Source organism: Gymnodraco acuticeps, unplaced genomic scaffold (assembly GCF_902827175.1).
Source record: "Gymnodraco acuticeps unplaced genomic scaffold, fGymAcu1.1, whole genome shotgun sequence".
NCBI classification, from domain to species: domain Eukaryota; kingdom Metazoa; phylum Chordata; class Actinopteri; order Perciformes; family Bathydraconidae; genus Gymnodraco; species Gymnodraco acuticeps.
In genome coordinates, this window is record NW_022991915.1 from 117,501 (window position 1) to 144,988 (window position 27,488).

General features: G+C 38.0%; 1 protein-coding gene across 13 annotated transcripts in view; it reads right to left on the reverse strand.

The window, feature by feature from the left end:
- The window catches only part of LOC117535622, a 9,185-nt gene extending 869 nt beyond the window's left edge, over positions 1-8,316 (reverse strand). The window contains exons 1-10 of one of the 13 annotated variants that reach the window (XM_034200148.1): positions 8,026-8,316; positions 7,319-7,418; positions 6,195-6,398; positions 5,845-5,911; positions 5,645-5,714; positions 4,585-4,692; positions 3,577-3,684; positions 2,366-2,473; positions 1,515-1,622; positions 456-566 (exon numbers count right to left, since the gene is read on the reverse strand). In XM_034200148.1, coding sequence (XP_034056039.1) covers positions 486-566; positions 1,515-1,622; positions 2,366-2,473; positions 3,577-3,684; positions 4,585-4,692; positions 5,645-5,714; positions 5,845-5,870 — 609 coding nt within the window. In that variant the 5' untranslated portion in view covers positions 5,871-5,911; positions 6,195-6,398; positions 7,319-7,418; positions 8,026-8,316 and the 3' untranslated portion in view covers positions 456-485. Of the gene's footprint in view, positions 1-455; positions 567-1,514; positions 1,623-2,365; positions 2,474-3,217; positions 3,685-4,584; positions 4,693-5,644; positions 5,715-5,844; positions 6,020-6,162; positions 6,416-7,318; positions 7,419-8,025 lie in introns of those variants that run through there. The other 12 variants (XM_034200151.1, XM_034200153.1, XM_034200147.1 and 9 more) reach the window with 12 other exon arrangements.
- Positions 8,317-27,488: the final 19,172 nt, after the last annotated feature.

Consider the following 27,488-nt stretch of genomic DNA (forward strand, 5'->3'; position numbering starts at 1 on the left):
TTGCAGATCTGAAAGAATGTTAATGGTGCGACACCTTCTGATCACTTTATTCCATCACAATCAGACACACCATTTTGTTTGATACTAAGAGTTTGATTATCAACAAAGTGATTGGTCAATGTATCTGTAAGCTCCCATTCATTGTGCAGATACAAACTAGCGTCTAGCATAATTTATAGAATTTATCAAAGTTGCAAAATGGTATTCCAGAAGATGTCCGTGTGGCTCATTTACAGTCCTGCTCCAGTGTAGTTTGTGACATCCAAGGCAAATACTTGAAAATGTCTATGTTGCAGAGTAAATGAATACACTTAATTTATTACAGACAGAATACTTACTTAAATGTACATAATAATACATGTAAACATTGTAAAATGTAAAAGGTCTTATCTTGGTACATAGTGAAAAGGAAAGAATAAACATATTGTGGAGACGGCTCCATATTACTGAATTACCTCGGTAGTAGCACAGTCACTGTTTGATGCTTATGTAGACATAAAGTTCCAAGGAGAGCGTCTCGTCCTCAACTCCCTCCCTGGATTAGTCTGCCCGTTTGTCACCTGGAACTGAGATACAAAAATAATGCACTAAGAAGATAGTAACCATGCATATAATCATTAGTTGCTGAAGTTAGCTAAATGACAAACTATCTGAAACTGGATTTGGATCAAAACAAAGGCATGGCATTATTTAGTCCTGTGGTCTCAATACATTTTACAATATCAAAAAGGGGTTGCAATGGACTGCTTTCAAATTACCCTTTCAAACATGCACAGGCTCAGGAAGTGTAGAATTATACATACAATGACCTACTATTAGATGTGATAAAGGTACTTTAGAAATAATGTTATTCATTTTAGGTCCTAACCAAACGGGAGGGCCCCATAAGGACAAGACTAGAAACAAGTGTGTGTGACAGGTTTCTGTAACTACTCCCATCGAGGCTAATGTAAATGATAACCGTTTTAACCATGCTTATGCTCACAAAGTGTTAACTTACGCCTACAACAACTTGAGTTTAGATTCTAAAAGGTGTTGCACACATGTTTTTAAATGACTTTAAGTTATAACCAAATGGGAGGGCCCCATAAGGACAAGACTAGAAACCAGTATGTGTGACAGGTTTAAGTAACTACTCCCATCGAGGCTAAGGTAAATGATAACCGTTTTAACCATGCTTATGCTCACAAAGTGTTAACTTACACCTACAACAACTAGAGTTTAGATTCTAAAAGGTGTTGCACAAATGTTTTAAAATTACTTTAAGTTATAACCAAACGGGAGGGCCCCATAAGCACAAGACTAGAAACAAGTGTGTGTGACAGGTTTAAGTAACAGATCCCATTATAGTCTAAAAATATGTTCAATTTAGTTTCCTCAGTCAGATCTACACAAATCACTCAATTAGTAACAGGATTAAAGCTGTATCAGAAAAGCGTTTTTAAAAAAAAGGTCCTCTCTTGAAAAGGACAACATTAACATATTGTGGAGACAGCTCCATATTACTGAATTACCTCGGTAGTAGCACAGTCACTTGTTGATGTTTCGGGGAAAGTCAAGTCTAAGGGGAGCCTCTCCTCCTCAACTCCCTCTGGATTAGTCTGCCCGTTTGTCACCTGGAACTGAGATACAACAATAATGCACTAAGAAGATAGTAACCATGTATATAATTATTAGTTGCTGAAGTTAGCTACATGATAAACTATCTAAAACTGGATTTGGATCAAAACAAAGGCATGGCATTATTTAGTCCTGTGGTCTCAATACATTTTACAATATCAAAAAGGGGTTGCAATGGACTGCTTTCAAATTACCCTTTCAAACATGCATAGGCTCAGGAAGAGTAGAATTATACATACAATGACCTACTATTAGATGTTAAAAAAGGTACTTTAGAAATCTTTTAATTCATTTTATGTTATAACCAAACGGGAGGGCCCCATAAGGACAAGACTAGAAACAAGTGTGTGTGTGACAGGTTTCTGTAACTACTCCCATCGAGGCTAAGGTAAATGATAGCCGGTTTAACCATGCTTATGCTCACAAAGTGTTAACTTACGCCTACAACAACTAGAGTTTAGATTCTAAAAGGTGTTGCACAAATGTTTTAAAATTACTTTAAGTTATAACCAGACGGGAGTGCCCCATAAGGACAAGACTAGAAACCAGTGTGTGTGACAGGTTTAAGTAACAAATCCCATTATAGCTAGTCTAAAAATATGTTCAATTTAGTTTCTTCAGTCAGATCTACACAAATCACTCAATTAGTAACAGGATTAAAGCTGTATCAGAAAAGAGTTTTTAAAAAAAGGGTCCTCTCTTGAAATTAACATATTGTGGAGACAGCTCCATATTACTGAAATACCTCGGTCGTAGCACAGTCACTTGTTGATGTTTCGGGGAAAGTCAAGTCTAAGGGGAGCCTCTCCTCCTCAACTCCCTCTGGATTAGTATGCCCGTTTGTCACCTGGAACTGAGATACAACAAGAATGCACTAAGAAGATACAAACTATCTGAAACTGGATTTGGATCAAAACAAAGGCATGGCATTATTTAGTCCTGTGGTCTCAATACATTTTACAATATCAAAAAGGGGTTGCAATGGACTGCTTTCAAATTACCCTTTCAAACATGCATAGGCTCAGGAAGTGTAGACTTATACATACAATGACCTACTATTAGATGTTAAAAAGGTACTTTAGAAATCTTTTAATTCATTTTAAGTTATAACCAAACGGGAGGGCCTCATAAGGACAAGACTAGAAACAAGTGTGTGTGACAGGTTTCTGTAACTACTCCCAGCGAGGCTAAGGTAAATGATAACCATTTTAACCATGCTTATGCTCACAAAGTGTTAACTTACGCCTACAACAACTTGAGTTTAGATTCCAAAAGGTGTTGCACAAATGTTTTTAAATGACTTTAAGTTATAACCAAACGGGAGGGCCCCATAAGGACAAGACTAGAAACCAGTGTGTGTGACAGGTTTTTGTAACTACTCCCATCGAGGCTAAGGTAAATGATAACTGTTTTAACCATGCTTATGCTCACAAAGTGTTAACTTAAGCCTACAACAACTTGAGTTTAGATTCCAAAAGTTGTTGCACAAATGTTTTTAAATGACTTTAAGTTATAACCAAACGGGAGGGCCCCATAAGGACAAGACTAGAAACCAGTGTGTGTGACAGGTTTATGTAACTACTCCCATCGAGGCTAAGGTAAATGATAACTGTTTTAACCATGCTTATGCTCACAAAGTGTTAACTTACGCCTACAACAACTAGAGTTTAGATTCTAAAAGGTGTTGCATAAATGTTTTAAAATTACTTTAAGTTATAACCAAACGGGAGGGCCCCATAAGGACAAGACTAGAAACCAGTGTGTGTGACAGGTTTAAGTAACAAATCCCATTATAGCTAGTCTAAAAATATGTTCAATTTAGTTTCCTCAGTCAGATCTACACAAATCACTCAATTAGTAACAGGATTAAAGCTGTATCAGAAAAGAGTTTTTTTTAAAAAGGGTCCTCTCTTGAAATTAACATATTGTGGAGACAGCTCCATATTACTGAAATACCTCGGTCGTAGCACAGTCACTTGTTGATGTTTCGGGGAAAGTCAAGTCTAAGGGGAGCCTCTCCTCCTCAACTCCCTCTGGATTAGTATGCCCGTTTGTCACCTGGAACTGAGATACAACAAGAATGCACTAAGAAGATACAAACTATCTGAAACTGGATTTGGATCAAAACAAAGGCATGGCATTATTTAGTCCTGTGGTCTCAATACATTTTCCAATATCAAAAAGGGGTTGCAATGGACTGCTTTCAAATTACCCTTTCAAACATGCATAGGCTCAGGAAGTGTAGACTTATACATACAATGACCTACTATTAGATGTTAAAAAGGTACTTTAGAAATCTTTTAATTCATTTTAAGTTATAACCAAACGGGAGGGCCTCATAAGGACAAGACTAGAAACAAGTGTGTGTGACAGGTTTCTGTAACTACTCCCAGCGAGGCTAAGGTAAATGATAACCGTTGTAACCATGCTTATGCTCACAAAGTGTTAACTTAAGCCTACAACAACTTGAGTTTAGATTCCAAAAGTTGTTGCACAAATGTTTTTAAATGACTTTAAGTTATAACCAAACGGGAGGGGCCCCATAAGGACAAGACTAGAAACCAGTGTGTGTGACAGGTTTATGTAACTACTCCCATCGAGGCTAAGGTAAATGATAACTGTTTTAACCATGCTTATGCTCACAAAGTGTTAACTTACGCCTACAACAACTAGAGTTTAGATTCTAAAAGGTGTTGCATAAATGTTTTAAAATTACTTTAAGTTATAACCAAACGGGAGGGCCCCATAAGGACAAGACTAGAAACCAGTGTGTGTGACAGGTTTAAGTAACAAATCCCATTATAGCTAGTCTAAAAATATGTTCAATTTAGTTTCCTCAGTCAGATCTACACAAATCACTCAATTAGTAACAGGATTAAAGCTGTATCAGAAAAGAGTTTTTTAAAAAAGGGTCCTCTCTTGAAATTAACATATTGTGGAGACAGCTCCATATTACTGAAATACCTCGGTCGTAGCACAGTCACTTGTTGATGTTTCGGGGAAAGTCAAGTCTAAGGGGAGCCTCTCCTCCTCAACTCCCTCTGGATTAGTATGCCCGTTTGTCACCTGGAACTGAGATACAACAAGAATGCACTAAGAAGATACAAACTATCTGAAACTGGATTTGGATCAAAACAAAGGCATGGCATTATTTAGTCCTGTGGTCTCAATACATTTTTCAATATCAAAAAGGGGTTGCAATGGACTGCTTTCAAATTACCCTTTCAAACATGCATAGGCTCAGGAAGTGTAGACTTATACATACAATGACCTACTATTAGATGTTAAAAAGGTACTTTAGAAATCTTTTAATTCATTTTAAGTTATAACCAAACGGGAGGGCCTCATAAGGACAAGACTAGAAACAAGTGTGTGTGACAGGTTTCTGTAACTACTCCCAGCGAGGCTAAGGTAAATGATAACCGTTGTAACCATGCTTATGCTCACAAAGTGTTAACTTAAGCCTACAACAACTTGAGTTTAGATTCCAAAAGTTGTTGCACAAATGTTTTTAAATGACTTTAAGTTATAACCAAACGGGAGGGCCCCATAAGGACAAGACTAGAAACCAGTATGTGTGACAGGTTTATGTAACTACTCCCATCGAGGCTAAGGTAAATGATAACCGTTTTAACCATGCTTATGCTCACAAAGTGTTAACTTACGCCTACAACAACTAGAGTTTAGATTCTAAAAGGTGTTGCATAAATGTTTTAAAATTACTTTAAGTTATAACCAAACGGGAGGGCCCCATAAGGACAAGACTAGAAACCAGTGTGTGTGACAGGTTTAAGTAACAAATCCCATTATAGCTAGTCTAAAAATATGTTCAATTTAGTTTCTTCAGTCAGATCTACACAAATCACTCAATTAGTAACAGGATTAAAGCTGTATCAGAAAATAGTTTTTTTTTTAAAAGGTCCTCTCTTGAAAAGGACAACATTAACATATTGTGGAGACAGCTCCATATTACTGAATTACCTCAATATCAAAAAGGGGTTGCAATGGACTGCTTTCAAATTACCCTTTCAAACATGCACAGGCTCAGGAAGTGTAGAAATATACGTAGAATGAACCTATAACACAAGAATGCACTAAGAGAAGATCTCAAAAGGTATAGCTATCCAATAATAAACAAATTAATCACGTACTATAATTATTTGGACGGAAACAATAAAATGTGTTGAATCACGTGTTATTGTTGAGTTATATGTGTAAATGTACCTGTTTGCGCAAAGGCCAGTCAGCATCCCCGTAACTGCAGGTTATTTCTTCTTCTGGGGAGTTGTCTCTGCAAATAGGCAGAGATGTGGCATCCAATCAATGACAATAGTTTTCATCTTGCAGTTTGGTGTTTGCCCAGTAACTTGTCTTGAAGAGATGCATCAAGGGGTCAAGACTTAAATAGATAGAGATTGAATGTTAGTAGTATAATTTGCATACTTGGATTGGATACAGTGTTGAAAGTAACATTTAAAAAGGAAAATTATTATTATTATTATAAACTTCAGAAAACACCGTCCAGAACCCGCCCCCCTTCACCTCAATGGAGAGAGAGTGGAGAGGGTCCCCACCTTTAAGTTCCTCGGGGTTCAAATTTCGGAGAGCCTCAGCTGCACACACCACTGCAGCAGTTAAAAAGGCCCAGCAGCGACTGCACTTCATGAGGGTGCTTCGGAGGAACAGACTGAACAAGAAGCTGCTGGTGTCCTTCTACCGGGCGACCATCGAGAGCGTGCTGTCATTCTCCATCTCTGTGTGGTATGCTGGATGTTCAGCTGCGGACAAGAAAGCCCTGCAGAGAGTGATTAGGATGGCAGAGAAAACCGTCGGCGGCTTTTGCACACTGGGACAGAGTTGCACTCTGAATCTCGTTGTATTTTTTGTATAATGACAATAAAAGGCTTTAACTTTAACTAAAACCAAGTGTACACTAAAGTGCATTTCCAGTCACTAAAACAAAGATGTGCTCTGCTCCCACATAGTTTTCCTTGCAAAAGTATCCAAAAGACTAAGGGCAGCAATAGACAATGCTGGAGACAACAGTGTGAAATCTATTTGACTACACATTATTATAAATAAACTACGGTCATGTTGCCGGTTAGAATGTTATGTTTACATATTCACTCACCTGTGTCTGAGACACATTACATTCAAATGTTTATCAACAAAGTTTGATTAAAACATCCAAAGGGTTATGTTTAAATCATCACAACTGACGTCAACAAATAAGAAATAATAACCCAATTGGCCCCAGAGATGCTTATTTAATTATATATGATTTATTCTGAATAATAACTGTTTGACTAAAACAGTTATTGGGATAACTTTGTATTATTATATGGGAACATGCTCAACTTCCATGTGGCCCATTTATATGATGCCCAGAGTCTGTAACAGGCATATGGTGTTTCTTTTGTTTTAAACACTCACATTTGACTTTTGTAAGTGGCTTATTTATTGATGAATGAATATTTAGAAAATGTTACCAAATATTACAAAATTATCTTATCTTAAATAATTGCATAGCTTTTTGCTTTTCCCTAGCTTTAAATGTTAATACTGCCAGTAAAAAGTAACTTTTTGGAGTTAAGATTCCCATGGGAAGCAATGTTGGGATTATAAATTAAGATATTGTGATTTAATTTGCACTATTTGCTTGTGTTTATTTAAAACATACAACATTGTAAGCACTTACCTTTAAACGGTGTGTTAAAAATGTGATCCTGGCATCCTGTTGAAGACCAAGCCGTCTCTTCCTCACTGAACTCTGTTTTCTTAATTGTCAGCCATCTCACCTGTTAGACAGAAGAATAGCCTTAATTATTAATTACACCCTGATCCTGTTCAGGATATTTCAATGTTAGCAGGTTCTCAGTCAGTTCAGTCATTCTGATTTAATGATGACCATTGTCACATAACTTATTGAAGCTAATGTTATCCCAACTTAATTGAATAAGAAAGTTAATAGCTAGCTTACGTTATCTGGCTAAGAAGGTATAATATTATGTATTATTTACACCACTTTTACAAAGAGAAGTGCCACATGAAAGCCATGTGCACTAAAAGCCTGACTTAATGGTGTGCTGTTCACTCTCTCAGTCTTCTAACCTCATCATGTAGCGCTTGACTGTTTAGCTGAAGCTGTGAATATTTTTCAGCCAAACTCAACTCTTCAATTGTTTGCTGGCTGTTCTGTGCTTTGCTCTCTGTTGTATCCATATCATCACTGTTGCCAGTATTTTTCATTATTTGCTAAATGAGTTTTAGCAATTTCCTTAGATGATACATTGAAATATCCTCTTCTTCATCATTTATTACATTATCCACGGATTCTGTTATTAGTCTTGTTAAAGCTCGCCTTGTAATGACATTTCCACTTGAGACTTTAGCTTCATCACACACCTCTTTGAGCTGATCCAGTTGCAACCTGCTGTGCGCGTCCGGTGCTCCAGCCCTGCTCGCTCCCGTCAGGGGAAAACTCCGTCCGAGTTGGTGTCACACACAGACACGGCGAAACATTAATACCTCAGCAGTGCCTCCAATATTTGTTGCACACGTGGACACAAGAGGGATTTCCAGGCGTGCATACGTTTAAAAAACAAGACGATCTTTACTTCAGTTCTTCAATTTACGTAAAAGCAAGACTTTACATCACGTGTCTGCATGCACTCCTCTCATCCCCCGAGCTGCCCCCCCCCCCCCACGTGCCTGTGTAAACTTCACTAATTTAGGCATTGCACATGAATACAGTGCATAAATATCCAAAATCCTATGGAGGAGAAATCACGTTGCTTACTTCCGGGTTTTAGGATGCGTCACTGCATCACTGCTCTGTCCTGTTTCTGAACTCACAGCACAGCTTAGTAAGAGTGGGGGAGGGGAGGGCAATCAGGTGCACGTGCACCATGCTCTGCAAATGCACGGGGAAACGAACCACAGGAATATTGCCGTTGTTAACTCCCTGCATCCTGATGCTATCTTTACTTGTACTCAAGCACAAGATCTGAATAATTCTACTTTTACTCAAGTACAAGATCTGAGTACTTCTACTTTTACTCCAGTACAATATCTGAGTACTTTTACTCAAGTACCAGATAGAGTACTTCTACTTTTACTACAATATCTCAGTACTTCTACATTTACTCAAGTACAAGATCTGAGTACTTCTACTTTTACTACAGATCTACTTTTACTCAAGTACAATATCTGAGTACTTCTACATTGACTCAAGTACACTATCTGAGTACTTCTACTTTTACTAAAGTACCAGACCTGGGTACTTATACTTTTACTCAAGTACAAGATCTGAGTACTTCTACTTTTACTCCAGTACAATATCTGAGTACTTTTACTCAAGTACCAGATAGAGTACTTCTACTTTTACTACAAGATCTGAGTACTTCTACATTTACTCAAGTACAAGATATGAGTACTTCTACTTTTACTACAAGATCTGAGTACATCTACATTTACTCAAGTACATATCTGAGTACTTTTACTCAAGTACCAGATCTGAGTACTTCTATTTTACTCAAGTACAAGATCTGAGTACTTCTACTTTTAATCAAGTACAAGATCTGAGTACTTCTACTTTTACTTTACTACAAGATCTGAGTACTTCTACTTTTACTTTACTACAAGATCTGAGTACTTATACTTTTACTCAAGTACAAGATCTGAGTACTTCTATATGTACTACAATATCTGAGTACTTCTACTTTTACTCAAGTACAAGATCTGAGTACTTATACTCAAGTCCAATATCTGAGTACTTCTATATTTACTACAAGTAAGAGTGGGGGAGGGGAGGGCAATCAGGTGCACGTGCACACCATGCTCTGCAAATGCACGGGGAAACGAACCACAGGAATATTGCCGTTGTTAACTCCCTGCATCCTGATGCTATCTTTACTTGTACTCAAGTATAATATCTGAATAATTCTACTTTTACTCAAGTACAAGATCTGAGTACTTCTACTTTTACTCAATTACAAGACCTGAGTACTTCTACTTTTACTAAAGTACCAGACCTGGGTACTTATACTTTTACTCAAGTACAAGATCTGAATAATTCTACTTTTACTCAAGTACAAGATCTGAGTACTTCTACTTTTACTCAATTACAAGACCTGAGTACTTCTACTTTTACTAAAGTACCAGACCTGGGTACTTATACTTTTACTCAAGTACACGATCTGAGTACTTCTACTTTTACTCCAGTACAATATCTGAGTACTTTTACTCAAGTAGCAGATAGAGTACTTCTACTTTTACTACAATATCTGAGTACTTCTACATTTACTCAAGTACAATATCTGAGTACTTCTACTTTTACTCCAGTACAATATCTGAGTACTTTTACTTTTACTCAAGTACCAGATAGAGTACTTCTACTTTTACTACAAGATCTGAGTACTTCTATATTTACTCAAGTACATATCTGAGTACTTTTACTCAAGTACCAGATCTGAGTACTTCTATTTTACTCAAGTACAAGATCTGAGTACTTCTACTTTTACTAAAGTACCAGACCTGAGTAATTCTACTTTTACTTTACTACAAGATCTGAGTACTTATACTTTTACTCAAGTACAATATCTGAGTACTTATACTCAAGTCCAATATCTGAGTACTTTTACTTTTACTAAAGTACAAGATGAATACACTGCATACATATCCAAAATAATATGGAGGAGAAATCACGTTGCGAGGGAACCAGCATCTTATTTCCGGGTTTTAGGACGCGTCACTGCATCACTGCTCTGTCCTGTTTCTCACAGCACGGCTTAGTAAGAGTGGGGGAGGGGAGGGCAATCAGGTGCACGTGCACAACATGCTCTGCAAATGCACAGGGAAACGAACCACAGGAATATTGCCGTTGTTAACTCCCTGCATCCTGATGCTATCTTTACTTGTACTCAAGTACAAGATCTGAATAATTCTACTTTTACTCAATTACAAGACCTGAGTACTTCTACTTTTACTAAAGTACCAGACCTGGGTACTTATACTTTTATTCAAGTACAAGATCTGAATAATTGTACTTTTACTCAAGTACAAGATCTGAGTACTTCTACTTTTACTCAATTACAAGACCTGAGTACTTTTACTCAAGTACAAGATCTGAGTACTTCTACGTTTACTACAAGATCTGAGTACTTCTACTTTTACTCAAGTACAAGATCTGAGTACTTCTACTCAAGTACCAGATCTGAGTACTTCTATTTTACTCAAGTACAAGATCTGAGTACTTCTACTTTTAATCAAGTACAAGATTTGAGTACTTCTACTTTTACTAAAGTACCAGACCTGAGTACTTCTACTTTACTACAATATCTGAGTACTTATACTTTTACTCAAGTACAAGATCTGAGTACTTATACTCAAGTCCAATATCTGAGTACTTTTACTCAAGTACAAGATCTGAGTACTTCTATATTTACTACAAGATCTGAGTACTTATACTCAAGTACAAGATCTGAGTACTTATACTTTTACTAAAGTACAAGATGAATACACTGCATACATATCCAAAATCATATGGAGGAGAAATCACGTTGCGAGGGAACCAGCATCTTATTTCCGGGTTTTAGGACGCGTCACTGCATCACTGCTCTGTCCTGTTTCTCACAGCACGGCTTAGTAAGAGTGGGGGAGGGGAGGGCAATCAGGTGCACGTGCACACCATGCTCTGCAAATGCACAGGGAAACGAACCACAGGAATATTGCCGTTGTTAACTCCCTGCATCCTGATGCTATCTTTACTTGTACTCAAGTACAAGATCTGAATAATTCTACTTTTACTCAATTACAAGACCTGAGTACTTCTACTTTTACTAAAGTACCAGACCTGGGTACTTGTACTTTTACTCAAGTACAAGATCTGAATAATTCTACTTTTACTCAAGTACAAGATCTGAGTACTTCTACTTTTACTCAATTACAAGACCTGAGTACTTCTACTTTTACTAAAGTACCAGACCTGGGTACTTATACTTTTACTCAAGTACAAGATCTGAGTACTTCTACTTTTACTCCAGTACAATATCTGAGTACTTTTACTCAAGTACCAGATAGAGTACTTCTACTTTTACTTCAAGATCTGAGTACTTCTACATTTACTCAAGTACAAGATCTGAGTACTTCTACTCAAGTACCAGATCTGAGTACTTCTATTTTACTCAAGTACAAGATCTGAGTACTTCTACTTTTAATCAAGTACAAGATCTGAGTACTTCTACTTTTACTAAAGTACCAGACCTGAGTACTTCTACTTTTACTTTACTACAATATCTGAGTACTTATACTTTTACTCAAGTACAAGATCTGAGTACTTTTACTCAAGTCCAATATCTGAGTACTTTTACTCAAGTACAAGATCTGAGTACTTCTATATTTACTACAAGATCTGAGTACTTATACTAAAGTACAAGATCTGAGTACTTATACTTTTACTAAAGTACAAGATGAATACACTGCATACATATCCAAAATCATATGGAGGAGAAATCACGTTGCGAGGGAACCAGCATCTTATTTCCGGGTTTTAGGACGCGTCACTGCATCACTGCTCTGTCCTGTTTCTCACAGCACGGCTTAGTAAGAGTGGGGGAGGGGAGGGCAATCAGGTGCACGTGCACAACATGCTCTGCAAATGCACAGGGAAACGAACCACAGGAATATTGCCGTTGTTAACTCCCTGCATCCTGATGCTATCTTTACTTGTACTCAAGTACAAGATCTGAATAATTCTACTTTTACTCAATTACAAGACCTGAGTACTTCTACTTTTACTAAAGTACCAGACCTGGGTACTTATACTTTTATTCAAGTACAAGATCTGAATAATTGTACTTTTACTCAAGTACAAGATCTGTACTTCTACTTTTACTCAATTACAAGACCTGAGTACTTTTACTCAAGTACAAGATCTGAGTACTTCTACGTTTACTACAAGATCTGAGTACTTCTACTTTTACTCAAGTACAAGATCTGAGTACTTCTACATTTACTCAAGTACAAGATCTGAGTACTTCTATTTTACTCAAGTACAAGATCTGAGTACTTCTACTTTTAATCAAGTACAATATTTGAGTACTTCTACTTTTACTAAAGTACCAGACCTGAGTACTTCTACTTTTACTTTACTACAATATCTGAGTACTTATACTTTTACTCAAGTACAAGATCTGAGTACTTATACTCAAGTCCAATATCTGAGTACTTTTACTCAAGTACAAGATCTGAGTACTTCTATATTTACTACAAGATCTGAGTACTTATACTCAAGTACAAGATCTGAGTACTTATACTTTTACTAAAGTACAAGATGAATACACTGCATACATATCCAAAATCATATGGAGGAGAAATCACGTTGCGAGGGAACCAGCATCTTATTTCCGGGTTTTAGGACTCGTCACTGCATCACTGCTCTGTCCTGTTTCTCACAGCACGGCTTAGTAAGAGTGGGGGAGGGGAGGGCAATCAGGTGCACGTGCACACCATGCTCTGCAAATGCACAGGGAAACGAACCACAGGAATATTGCCGTTGTTAACTCCCTGCATCCTGATGCTATCTTTACTTGTACTCAAGTACAAGATCTGAATAATTCTACTTTTACTCAATTACAAGACCTGAGTACTTCTACTTTTACTAAAGTACCAGACCTGGGTACTTGTACTTTTACTCAAGTACAAGATCTGAATAATTCTACTTTTACTCAAGTACAAGATCTGAGTACTTCTACTTTTACTCAATTACAAGACCTGAGTACTTCTACTTTTACTAAAGTACCAGACCTGGGTACTTATACTTTTACTCAAGTACAAGATCTGAGTACTTCTACTTTTACTCCAGTACAATATCTGAGTACTTTTACTCAAGTACCAGATAGAGTACTTCTACTTTTACTTCAAGATCTGAGTACTTCTACATTTACTCAAGTACAAGATCTGAGTACTTCTACTCAAGTACCAGATCTGAGTACTTCTATTTTACTCAAGTACAAGATCTGAGTACTTCTACTTTTAATCAAGTACAAGATCTGAGTACTTCTACTTTTACTAAAGTACCAGACCTGAGTACTTCTACTTTTACTTTACTACAATATCTGAGTACTTATACTTTTACTCAAGTACAAGATCTGAGTACTTTTACTCAAGTCCAATATCTGAGTACTTTTACTCAAGTACAAGATCTGAGTACTTCTATATTTACTACAAGATCTGAGTACTTATACTAAAGTACAAGATCTGAGTACTTATACTTTTACTAAAGTACAAGATGAATACACTGCATACATATCCAAAATCATATGGAGGAGAAATCACGTTGCGAGGGAACCAGCATCTTATTTCCGGGTTTTAGGACGCGTCACTGCATCACTGCTCTGTCCTGTTTCTCACAGCACGGCTTAGTAAGAGTGGGGGAGGGGAGGGCAATCAGGTGCACGTGCACAGCATGCTCTGCAAATGCACAGGGAAACGAACCACAGGAATATTGCCGTTGTTAACTCCCTGCATCCTGATGCTATCTTTACTTGTACTCAAGTACAAGATCTGAATAATTCTACTTTTACTCAATTACAAGACCTGAGTACTTCTACTTTTACTAAAGTACCAGACCTGGGTACTTATACTTTTACTCAAGTACAAGATCTGAATAATTGTACTTTTACTCAAGTACAAGATCTGAGTACTTCTACTTTTACTCAATTACAAGACCTGAGTACTTCCACTTTTACTAAAGTACCAGACCTGGGTACTTATACTTTTACTCCAGTACAATATCTGAGTACTTTTACTCAAGTACCAGATAGAGTACTTCTACTTTTACTTCAAGATCTGAGTACTTCTACATTTACTCAAGTACAAGATCTGAGTACTTCTACTCAAGTACCAGATCTGAGTACTTATACTTTTACTCAAGTACAAGATCTGAGTACTTTTACTCAAGTACCAGATAGAGTACTTCTACTTTTACTTCAAGATCTGAGTACTTCTACTTTTAATCAAGTACAAGATCTGAGTACTTCTACTTTTACTAAAGTACCAGACCTGAGTACTTCTACTTTACTACAAGATCTGAGTACTTATACTTTTACTCAAGTACAAGATCTGAGTACTTATACTCAAGTCCAATATCTGAGTACTTTTACTCAAGTACAAGATCTGAGTACTGCTATATTTACTACAAGATCTGAGTACTTATACTCAAGTACAAGATCTGAGTACTTGTACTTTTACTAAAGTACAAGATGAATACACTGCATACATATCCAAAATCATATGGAGGAGAAATCACGTTGCGAGGGAACCAGCATCTTATTTCCGGGTTTTAGGACGCGTCACTGCATCACTGCTCTGTCCTGTTTCTCACAGCACGGCTTAGTAAGAGTGGGGGAGGGGAGGGCAATCAAGTGCACGTGCACACCATGCTCTGCAAATGCACAGGGAAACGAACCACAGGAATATTGCCGTTGTTAACTCCCTGCATCCTGATGCTATCTTTACTTGTACTCAAGTACAAGATCTGAATAATTCTACTTTTACTCAATTACAAGACCTGAGTACTTCTACTTTTACTAAAGTACCAGACCTGGGTACTTGTACTTTTACTCAAGTACAAGATCTGAATAATTCTACTTTTACTCGAGTACAAGATCTGAGTACTTCTACTTTTACTCAATTACAAGACCTGAGTACTTCTACTTTTACTAAAGTACCAGACCTGGGTACTTATACTTTTACTCAAGTACAAGATCTGAGTACTTCTACTTTTACTCCAGTACAATATCTGAGTACTTTTACTCAAGTACCAGATAGAGTACTTCTACTTTTACTTCAAGATCTGAGTACTTCTACATTTACTCAAGTACAAGATCTGAGTACTTCTACTTTTACTCCAGTACAATATCTGAGTACTTTTACTTTTACTCAAGTACCAGATAGAGTACTTCTACATGTACTCAAGTACATATCTGAGTACTTTTACTCAAGTACCAGATCTGAGTACTTCTATTTTACTCAAGTACAAGATCTGAGTACTTCTACTTTTAATCAAGTACAAGATCTGAGTACTTCTACTTTTACTAAAGTACCAGACCTGGGTACTTATACTTTTACTCAAGTACAAGATCTGAGTACTTCTACTTTTACTCCAGTACAATATCTGAGTACTTTTACTCAAGTACCAGATAGAGTACTTCTACTTTACTACAAGATCTGAGTACTTATACTTTTACTCAAGTACAAGATCTGAGTACTTCTACTTTTACTCCAGTACAATATCTGAGTACTTTTACTCAAGTACCAGATAGAGTACTTCTATATTTACTACAAGATCTGAGTACTTATACTCAAGTACAAGATCTGAGTACTTATACTTTTACTAAAGTACAAGATGAATACACTGCATACATATCCAAAATCATATGGAGGAGAAATCACGTTGCGAGGGAACCAGCATCTTATTTCCGTGTTTTAGGACGCGTCACTGCATCACTGCTCTGTCCTGTTTCTCACAGCACGGCTTAGTAAGAGTGGGGGAGGGGAGGGCAATCAGGTGCACGTGCACACCATGCTCTGCAAATGCACAGGGAAACGAACCACAGGAATATTGCCGTTGTTAACTCCCTGCATCCTGATGCTATCTTTACTTGTACTCAAGTACAAGATCTGAATAATTCTACTTTTACTCAATTACAAGACCTGAGTACTTCTACTTTTACTAAAGTACCAGACCTGGGTACTTGTACTTTTACTCAAGTACAAGATCTGAATAATTCTACTTTTACTCAAGTACAAGATCTGAGTACTTCTACTTTTACTCAATTACAAGACCTGAGTACTTCTACTTTTACTAAAGTACCAGACCTGGGTACTTATACTTTTACTCAAGTACAAGATCTGAGTACTTCTACTTTTACTCCAGTACAATATCTGAGTACTTTTACTCAAGTACCAGATAGAGTACTTCTACTTTTACTACAAGATCTGAGTACTTCTACATTTACTCAAGTACAATATCTGAGTACTTCTACTTTTACTCCAGTACAATATCTGAGTACTTTTACTTTTACTCAAGTACCAGATAGAGTACTTCTACCTTTACTACAAGATCTGAGTACTTCTACATTTACTCAAGTACATATCTGAGTACTTTTACTCAAGTACCAGATCTGAGTACTTCTATTTTACTCAAGTACAAGATCTGAGTACTTCTACTTTTAATCAAGTACAAGATCTGAGTACTTCTACTTTTACTTTACTACAAGATCTGAGTACTTATACTTTTACTCAAGTACAAGATCTGAGTACTTATACTCAAGTCCAATATCTGAGTACTTTTACTCAAGTACAAGATCTGAGTACTTCTATATTTACTACAAGATCTGAGTACTTATACTCAAGTACAAGATCTGAGTACTTATACTTTTACTAAAGTACAAGATGAATACACTGCATACATATCCAAAATCATATGGAGGAGAAATCACGTTGCGAGGGAACCAGCATCTTATTTCCGGGTTTTAGGACGCGTCACTGCATCACTGCTCTGTCCTGTTTCTCACAGCACGGCTTAGTAAGAGTGGGGGAGGGGAGGGCAATCAGGTGCACGTGCACAGCATGCTCTGCAAATGCACAGGGAAACGAACCACAGGAATATTGCCGTTGTTAACTCCCTGCATCCTGATGCTATCTTTACTTGTACTCAAGTACAAGATCTGAATAATTCTACTTTTACTCAATTACAAGACCTGAGTACTTCTACTTTTACTAAAGTACCAGACCTGGGTACTTATACTTTTACTCAAGTACAAGATCTGAATAATTGTACTTTTACTCAAGTACAAGATCTGAGTACTTCTACTTTACTCAATTACAAGACCTGAGTACTTCTACTTTTACTAAAGTACCAGACCTGGGTACTTATACTTTTACTCCAGTACAATATCTGAGTACTTTTACTCAAGTACCAGATAGAGTACTTCTACTTTTACTTCAAGATCTGAGTACTTCTACATTTACTCAAGTACAAGATCTGAGTACTTCTACTCAAGTACCAGATCTGAGTACTTCTATTTTACTCAAGTACAAGATCTGAGTACTTTTACTCAAGTACCAGATAGAGTACTTCTACTTTTACTTCAAGATCTGAGTACTTCTACTTTTAATCAAGTACAAGATCTGAGTACTTCTACTTTTACTAAAGTACCAGACCTGAGTACTTCTACTTTACTACAAGATCTGAGTACTTATACTTTTACTCAAGTACAAGATCTGAGTACTTATACTCAAGTCCAATATCTGAGTACTTTTACTCAAGTACAAGATCTGAGTACTGCTATATTTACTACAAGATCTGAGTACTTATACTCAAGTACAAGATCTGAGTACTTATACTCAAGTCCAATATCTGAGTACTTTTACTCAAGTACAAGATCTGAGTACTGCTATATTTACTACAAGATCTGAGTACTTATACTCAAGTACAAGATCTGAGTACTTCTACTTTTACTCCAGTACAATATCTGAGTACTTTTACTCAAGTACCAGATAGAGTACTTCTACTTTTACTTCAAGATCTGAGTACTTCTACATTTACTCAAGTACAAGATCTGAGTACTTCTACTTTTACTCCAGTACAATATCTGAGTACTTTTACTTTTACTCAAGTACCAGATAGAGTACTTCTACATGTACTCAAGTACATATCTGAGTACTTTTACTCAAGTACCAGATCTGAGTACTTCTATTTTACTCAAGTACAAGATCTGAGTACTTCTACTTTTAATCAAGTACAAGATCTGAGTACTTCTATTTTTACTAAAGTACCAGACCTGGGTACTTATACTTTTACTCAAGTACAAGATCTGAGTATTTCTACTTTTACTCCAGTACAATATCTGAGTACTTTTACTCAAGTACCAGATAGAGTACTTCTACTTTTACTTTACTACAAGATCTGAGTACTTATACTTTTACTCAAGTACAAGATCTGAGTACTTCTACTTTTACTCCAGTACAATATCTGAGTACTTTTACTCAAGTACCAGATAGAGTACTTCTATATTTACTACAAGATCTGAGTACTTATACTCAAGTACAAGATCTGAGTACTTATACTTTTACTAAAGTACAAGATGAATACACTGCATACATATCCAAAATCATATGGAGGAGAAATCACGTTGCGAGGGAACCAGCATCTTATTTCCGGGTTTTAGGACGCGTCACTGCATCACTGCTCTGTCCTGTTTCTCACAGCATGGCTTAGTAAGAGTGGGGGAGGGGAGGGCAATCAGGTGCACGTGCACACCATGCTCTGCAAATGCACAGGGAAACGAACCACAGGAATATTGCCGTTGTTAACTCCCTGCATCCTGATGCTATCTTTACTTGTACTCAAGTACAAGATCTGAATAATTCTACTTTTACTCAATTACAAGACCTGAGTACTTCTACTTTTACTAAAGTACCAGACCTGGGTACTTGTACTTTTACTCAAGTACAAGATCTGAATAATTCTACTTTTACTCAAGTACAAGATCTGAGTACTTCTACTTTTACTCAATTACAAGATCTGAGTACTTCTATTTTACTCAAGTACAATATCTGAGTACTTCTACTTTTACTCCAGTACAATATCTGAGTACTTTTACTTTTACTCAAGTACCAGATAGAGTACTTCTACCTTTACTACAAGATCTGAGTACTTCTACATTTACTCAAGTACATATCTGAGTACTTTTACTCAAGTACCAGATCTGAGTACTTCTATTTTACTCAAGTACACGATCTGAGTACTTCTACTTTTAATCAAGTACAAGATCTGAGTACTTCTACTTTTACTAAAGTACCAGACCTGAGTACTTCTACTTTTACTTTACTACAAGATCTGAGTACTTATACTTTTACTCAAGTACAAGATCTGAGTACTTCTACTTTTACTCCAGTACAATATCTGAGTACTTTTACTCAAGTACCAGATAGAGTACTTCTATATTTACTACAAGATCTGAGTACTTATACTTTTACTAAAGTACAAGATGAATACACTGCATACATATCCAAAATCATATGGAGGAGAAATCACGTTACGAGGGAACCAGCATCTTATTTCCGGGTTTTAGGACGCGTCACTGCATCACTGCTCTGTCCTGTTTCTCACAGCACGGCTTAGTAAGAGTGGGGGAGGGGAGGGCAATCAGGTGCACGTGCACACCATGCTCTGCAAATGCACAGGGAAACGAACCACAGGAATATTGCCGTTGTTAACTCCCTGCATCCTGATGCTATCTTTACTTGTACTCAAGTACAATATCTGAATAATTCTACTTTTACTCAAGTACAATATCTGAGTACTTCTACTTTTACTCAATTACAAGACCTGAGTACTTCTACTTTTACTAAAGTACCAGACCTGGGTACTTATACTTTTACTCAAGTACAAGATCTGAATAATTCTACTTTTGCTCAAGTACAAGATCTGAGTACTTCTACTTTAACTCAATTACAAGACCTGAGTACTTCTACTTTTACTCAATTACAAGACCTGAGTACTTCTACTTTTACTCAAGTACCAGACCTGGGTACTTATACTTTTACTCCAGTACAAGATCTGAGTACTTTTACTCAAGTACCAGATAGAGTACTTATACTTTTACTTCAAGATCTGAGTACTTCTACATTTACTCAAGTACAAGATCTGAGTACTTCTACTTTTACTAAAAGATCTGAGTACTTCTACATTTACTCAAGTACAATATCTGAGTACTTCTACTTTTACTCCAGTACAATATCTGAGTACTTTTACTTTTACTCAAGTACCAGATAGAGTACTTCTACTTTTACTACAAGATCTGAGTACTTCTACATTTACTCAAGTACATATCTGAGTACTTTTACTCAAGTACCAGATCTGAGTACTTCTATTTTACTCAAGTACAAGATCTGAGTACTTCTACTTTTAATCAAGTACAAGATCTGAGTACTTCTACTTTTACTAAAGTACCAGACCTGAGTACTTCTACTTTTACTTTACTACAAGATCTGAGTACTTCTACTTTTACTCCAGTACAATATCTGAGTACTTTTACTCAAGTACAAGATCTGAGTACTTATACTTTTACTAAAGTACAAGATGAATACACTGCATACATATCCAAAATCATATGGAGGAGAAATCACGTTGCGAGGGAACCAGCATCTTATTTCCGGGTTTTAGGACGCGTCACTGCATCACTGCTCTGTCCTGTTTCTCACAGCACGGCTTAGTAAGAGTGGGGGAGGGGAGGGCAATCAGGTGCACGTGCACACCATGCTCTGCAAATGAACAGGGAAACGAACCACAGGAATATTGCCGTTGTTAACTCCCTGCATCCTGATGCTATCTTTACTTGTACTCAAGTACAAGATCTGAATAATTCTACTTTTACTCAATTACAAGACCTGAGTACTTCTACTTTTACTAAAGTACCAGACCTGGGTATTTATACTTTTACTCAAGTACAAGATCTGAATAATTGTACTTTTACTCAAGTACAAGATCTGAGTACTTCTACTTTTACTCAATTACAAGACCTGAGTACTTTTACTTAAGTACCAGATAGAGTACTTCTACTTTTACTAAAAGATCTGAGTACTTCTACATTTACTCAAGTACAAGATCTGAGTACTTCTACTTTTACTACAAGATCTGAGTACTTCTACATTTACTCAAGTACAATATCTGAGTACTTCTACTTTTACTCAAGTACAAGATCTGAATATTTCTACATTTACTCAAGTACAAGATCTGAGTACTTCTACTTTTACTCAATTACAAGACCTGAGTACTTCTACGTTTACTAAAGTACCAGACCTGGGTACTTATACTTTTACTCAAGTACAAGATCTGAGTACTTCTACTTTTACTCCAGTACAATATCTGAGTACTTTTACTCAAGTACCAGATAGAGTACTTCTACTTTTACTACAAGATCTGAGTACTTCTACATTTACTCAAGTACCAGATAGAGTACTTCTACTTTTACTACAAGATCTGAGTACTTCTACTTTTACTCAAGTACAATATCTGAGTACTTCTACATTTACTGAAGTACAATATCTGAGTACTTTTACTCAAGTACAAGATCTGTGTACTTCTACATTTACTCAAGTACAAGATCTGTGTACTTCTACATTTACTCAAGTACAATATCTGTGTACTTCTACATTTACTCAAGTACAATATCTGAGTACTTCTACTTTTACTACAGGATCTCAGTACTTCTACTTTTACTCAAGTACAAGATCTGAGTACTTTTACTCAAGTACAAGATATGTGTACTTCTACGTTTACTCAAGTACAAGATCTGAGTACTTCTACTTCTACTCATGTACAAGATCTCAGTACTTCTACTTTTACTCAAGTACAATATCTGAGTAATTCTACTTTTACTCAAGTACAAGTTCTGAGTACTTCTATATTTACTACAAGATCTGAATACTTCTATTTTTACTCAAGTACAAGATCTGAGTACTTTTACTCAAGTACAAGATATGTGTACTTCTACATTTACTCAATTACAAGATCTGAGTACTTCTACATTTACTACAAGATCTCAGTACTTCTACTTTTACTCAAGAACAAGTTCTGAGTACTTCTATATTTACTACAAGATCTGAATACTTCTACTATTACTCAAGTACAAGATCTGAGTACTTTTACTCAAGTACAAGATCTGAGTACTTCTACTTGTACTCATGTACAATATCTGAGTAGGCTACTTATACTTTTACTAAAGTACAAGATCTGTGTACTTCTACTTGTACTCATGTACAATATCTGAGTACTTCTACATTTACTACAAGATCTCAGTACTTCTACTTTTACTCAAGTACAATATCTGAGTACTTATACTCAGTACAAGATATGAGTACTTCTACATTTACTCAAGCACAAGATCTGAGTACTTCGACATTTACCATAGCCCTTAGCTGCTATGCTTAACACTTAGCTGCAATTGCTTAGCAATTGCTGCTAAGTAGCTGCTAATATTAGCACCTCTGACTTCACCCACCTCGGACCAAAAGCCTGAATATGGTACACAATGTCTCTTAATTCACCACACTGTAGTACCCCGATTGTAAATTCTTAGCACTTAGCTGCTACACTTAGCACTGCTAAGTTGCTGATAATATTAGCAGCTACAAAGGTAGCTAAAGCCTACTGAGCAGTTACAAATATTACTTACTTAATCACAATTAGAAACATATCAAGAAACAACTGCAATAAATGTGGAGGGAAACGTTGTTATAAACCAAATAATTACAATATTAAACCAAAACATATTAAATAACTTACCTGTTTCTCAAAGCAAAGTCCATATGTTGTCATTCATGTAAGTAATTCAATGCATGGGAAATGGCTGCATGAGATCTCGCAATATCTCGCGGGATTACGCACATCACACGTGATTTGGTTGCCGGCATCTGATTGGCTTAAATGTTACACACTTTCAGGAAGTGTGTATAACTGTAGTTACACCAAATGGCCTCCGGGGAAAAAAATAGTTTACACACTTTTCTAATTTTTGTGACATTGTGGGCCAAGTGAAAAAAAAGCAAGAGGCATATAAGGGGAAGCTCTAGAGCTCATTTATAGCTTTAATATTTGTGGGGCCCACCATTTTGGGCCCCACAATGCACCTGGGCCCCACAACATGAGTGTTCTCCCTGTTTACAGGCCTCACAAAGTAATAAGAACAAGTGCTCACATAATAACAGAATAATACTCAAGGGTGTCACTTCCATATCGCTGCTTATAACGTAAGATACCATCAGGAGGATATGAGCGGTGTGCTTGTTATGTGATTTTATAGCATTTAGGATACTTGGTTACTTTAAACCAGCTTTTAATATTGAAAAATGTTGACCAAATTAAAAATATTTACTTCTTAAAAGCTTTTGAAACCATGTTTTCATTCAAAGTATGTCAGCTTTTAGATAAGTTCCCTAGAAGCTGGGCGTCTGTAATTGCTTTAATGTGGAGCTGTCCATGGAGCTGATCTGCCTGTACATCAGGCTGGTCCTTAGCAAGAGATTTTTTCGAATCTAGGTTGGAATACTCTATAACAAAAAATACGTAAGGGACCGCCTCGCTGCACATTATCCTTTTTCTTTTCTCTACTGGGGACAGTTTAGCCATCATGAATTGCTCTCCACAAATATAAAAATGAATATTCAAAAAGTATTCCATGGTGCTTTCTGATGGATGATTTTAATGTTGGTTGTCGACAGCTGATGTTAAATGGACCGGAATTATTTTTGATTTTATTCAACCTTTATTTAACCAGATACAAAGCATTGAGATACAATCTTACAACATTGTAAATTATAGCAATTTAGAATGCTGACCTGGCCAAGAAGGCAGCAACGTTACACATTGTTACACATTGTTACACATAACACAGACATAGAAAATACAGAGAACACAACAAAACATTTGGGACAGTAAGAAAGGTACTACTTATTACTGCAAGAGCAGCTGGTGGTAAGGACCTCAGACAACTTCAATCTAAAACAGGCTATAGGGACAAGTGCCGTCAGTTTGAGGCGTGATTGAAGGTCATTCCAAGACCAAGGACCATAATAAAAAAGACTCCTTTTTCCAGCCTCAGTCCGCACGGCAGGAACCTGGAACCGTATCCAGGCACTGATTCTGAGGTTGTAAGAGTCACAAACTGGAGCAAATCTGGCACATATGTACGAAGCTTTCCTAAAATGGTAATAATTACAATAATAAAAACCAATGCTGCATCCTACACATACTAAGTGAGGACCATCCAGTTAGGCTATACAGTTTGCAATGATGAGTCCTATAGGGTCCAATGGAATACTTTCTCTGGATTGATATTAGATTAGATTACTTTATTCTCATTACAAAATACAAGCACAGTGTAACGAAATTAAGGAAGGTCTAACCAGAGTGCAAAACAGTCAGTTATATCTCTCACAGGCTCCGCCCTCTACTGGACTCTATGGGTACTACCTTATCATACTTCACCTACTGAGATTTCTATGGACGTAGCCGGCCCCGGGGCGGGCCTACCTGAATGCGTGCGCATCTCACTTCCGTATAAAAGGAGGCCTCGCCTCCTGACCACCATTCTTTACTCTTCAGCGAGCGGAGGTGATAGCCGAGCACTGAGTCCGAGACGTATTTTTTGAGAGAAAGGAAGAAAGAGAAAGAAAGATAGCGGGCGCCGACCCCCACCACCTCTGCTTCGAGTATTTGGGGGACCAGGATATGGCCGAGGTGGTGCCATTTTCACGTTCGCCATTTCCTTCAAGCTCCTTGGATGATGATCATGGCGGCGGGTGTGTGGGCTACTCGCTCATTGCTAGAGATGCCCCCGCCTCACCAGGTCAGAGCGATTATTGGGCCGCAAGGCCGAATAAGTAGCTTGGTCCACGATCCTTGGTCCACGATCCTTGGTCCACGAGCCTTGCCCCAGGCCCGGTCCCTCGCCTGCCTGGGGGCAGGAGGGGGAGAGCCCTCCATACTATAGTCCCTACACACTCGGCACAGGGTCAGTGTTTGAGTGTGGGGACATAGGGGGCACTTGCATTCTCCCCGTGTCCTTTAGGGACTCAGGAGGGAGAGTGCATAGTGAACCCTTACAGGGCTGTTTTTTTTCCCTGTCTGCCTACAGGTGGACGCAGGTGAGCCCTCAGCACTGTTTTTTTTTCGAGCACACTTTTTTTCGCGAGGCAAGCGCGTAAGGGTGTGCTCTATCGGCCGCAGCCCAGACTTCTCCACGGTTACAACCGAGGGGGAGGTGAGTGAGGCGCAGTGGCTGCTAAAGCCGGTCAGGGACAGTGAGGTGGAACGGTGTGCTGGACGACAGTGCGTGCATACATCGGGGCTCCGCCCACTGTACCCATAGAGTCCAGTAGAGGGCGGAGCCTGTGAGAGATATAACGTCGGGTTACGTATTGTAACCCTTGTTATATTAGCACAGGCGGAGCCCTCTACCTTGGGGCACTGTCTGTCCTATACCGCTCGCTGAAGAGTGGTGTAGTCTGGTGGTCAGGAGGCGAGGCCTCCTTTTATACGGAAGTGAGATGCACACTCATTCAGGTAGGCCCGCCCCGGGGCCGGCTACGTCCATAGAAATCTCAGTAGGTGAATGCTTGCATGATAAGGTAGTACCCATAGAGTCCAGTAGAGGGCTCCGCCTGTGCTAATATAACAAGGGTTACAATACATAACCCGACGTTATATACACAATTTATCAGTAGTATGTACAAAATAAATGATAGGAAAATAAAGGTAAATAGATGGGAAATGTATAAATAAGAAAAAATACACAGATAATAATAAATACAGTGAATAAAGTACTGTATAATTGCGCTTCAGCACAGCACACGACAACATAGGCAGTATGAGACAGTATAAGACATTGTCCCTTTATCCTCCTTAACAGCAGTCTGTTAAAGAACACGTAACCACCTCTGGAATATCCAAATTGACCAACCAGATTCAAGTATTCTACGAAGCCGTGTCATAAACAAAGGCAGATGCTACAAGTTACGCACACAATTCAGAGATATGCAGATTAGGAACATCCTCATAGAATATTTATGAACATCCAGCAACACGGAGATATTTCCTGTTACGTTTGGAGTTGGGGAAGCTGAGGGAAACACTGTCACAAAGTGCAACCAGAGTTCAAACACTTGTCAGAAAGAGCCAGGGTTTCTGCAGGGGGTTTTCAGAGTGAACAACCAAGCAGTGAATATCTCAGCTCTATTAAGTCAGATTTATTTCGGCTGCAATCTGCCTTTTTACTCAAAGCCCTGATAGAGTCAGTGGAAAACTGAGGCAGCACAGCTTCCCAGAAGAGTGTTTGTTTGAGGGAGTGAGTTTCTGTGTGTGTGTACACCTTCCCCTCCCACACCACAACTGTGATTGGTATCACTGCTGTGAAAATGAGACCCCACTTTCAATTCAGCCGTGCCCAGTTAAATAAAGGGGTATGTAACTAGTTATCATCCACTTGCATGACTGCACGTCTCAACGAGTGCCAACACGCTGTCACTCAGCCCCGCAGCTCTGCGACTCACAGCTTACCCGTCATTTGTTGCGATGATGAATAGATGTTAGAGGGAACGCTGAAGAGGAACAGTGCGGTCGTGAACCTGGCGTAGGAGGGGGAGCAGAGAGGGAAAGGGCGGCGACGGTACAAGAGGGGAGGAAAGATGTGAGTACATCAAGAGCATGAATTGGAATAAATGTCAGATAACAAAAGGCTATGAATAACAGACGGTTGAGAGGAGAAAGAAATACTGTAGAGGCACACATATGAACCTGAAAGTGAGCATACTATATCTTCTTTAGCAAATAAGGATGAGTAGACAAACAAAGGAAGACTACCAGAACATATTAGACAACATAGCCAACGGAAAGGTGAGGGCTGGTGGAGAGAAGGAATGAGAAGACAAGTGAGGAAAGCTTCATGGAAAAGGAAGAGCAATCAGTGGGGAAGAGAGGGAGGCAAATACATGAGAAAGAAACCAGGACTTTGGTAGTTCAGTAATGAGATGAGGTTATAGAACGATGGAGTGTTGGCACACAGCAGAGTATCAACACACGTTCAGATGTAGCGTCTTATCATGGGAAACAAACGTGTTAACCACACACTGCCTCTACACCGAAGATCTATAACACACATTACCTCTCCCTTGGTGCAGAGGGTGGCTCAACATGTCCAAAATGTGTGAAAGCAGGGCAGAAAGGAGTGTGTGTGTGTGTGTGTGTGTGTGTGTGTGTGTGTGTGTGTGTGTGTGTGTGTGTGTGTGTGTGCCCTCCAAAG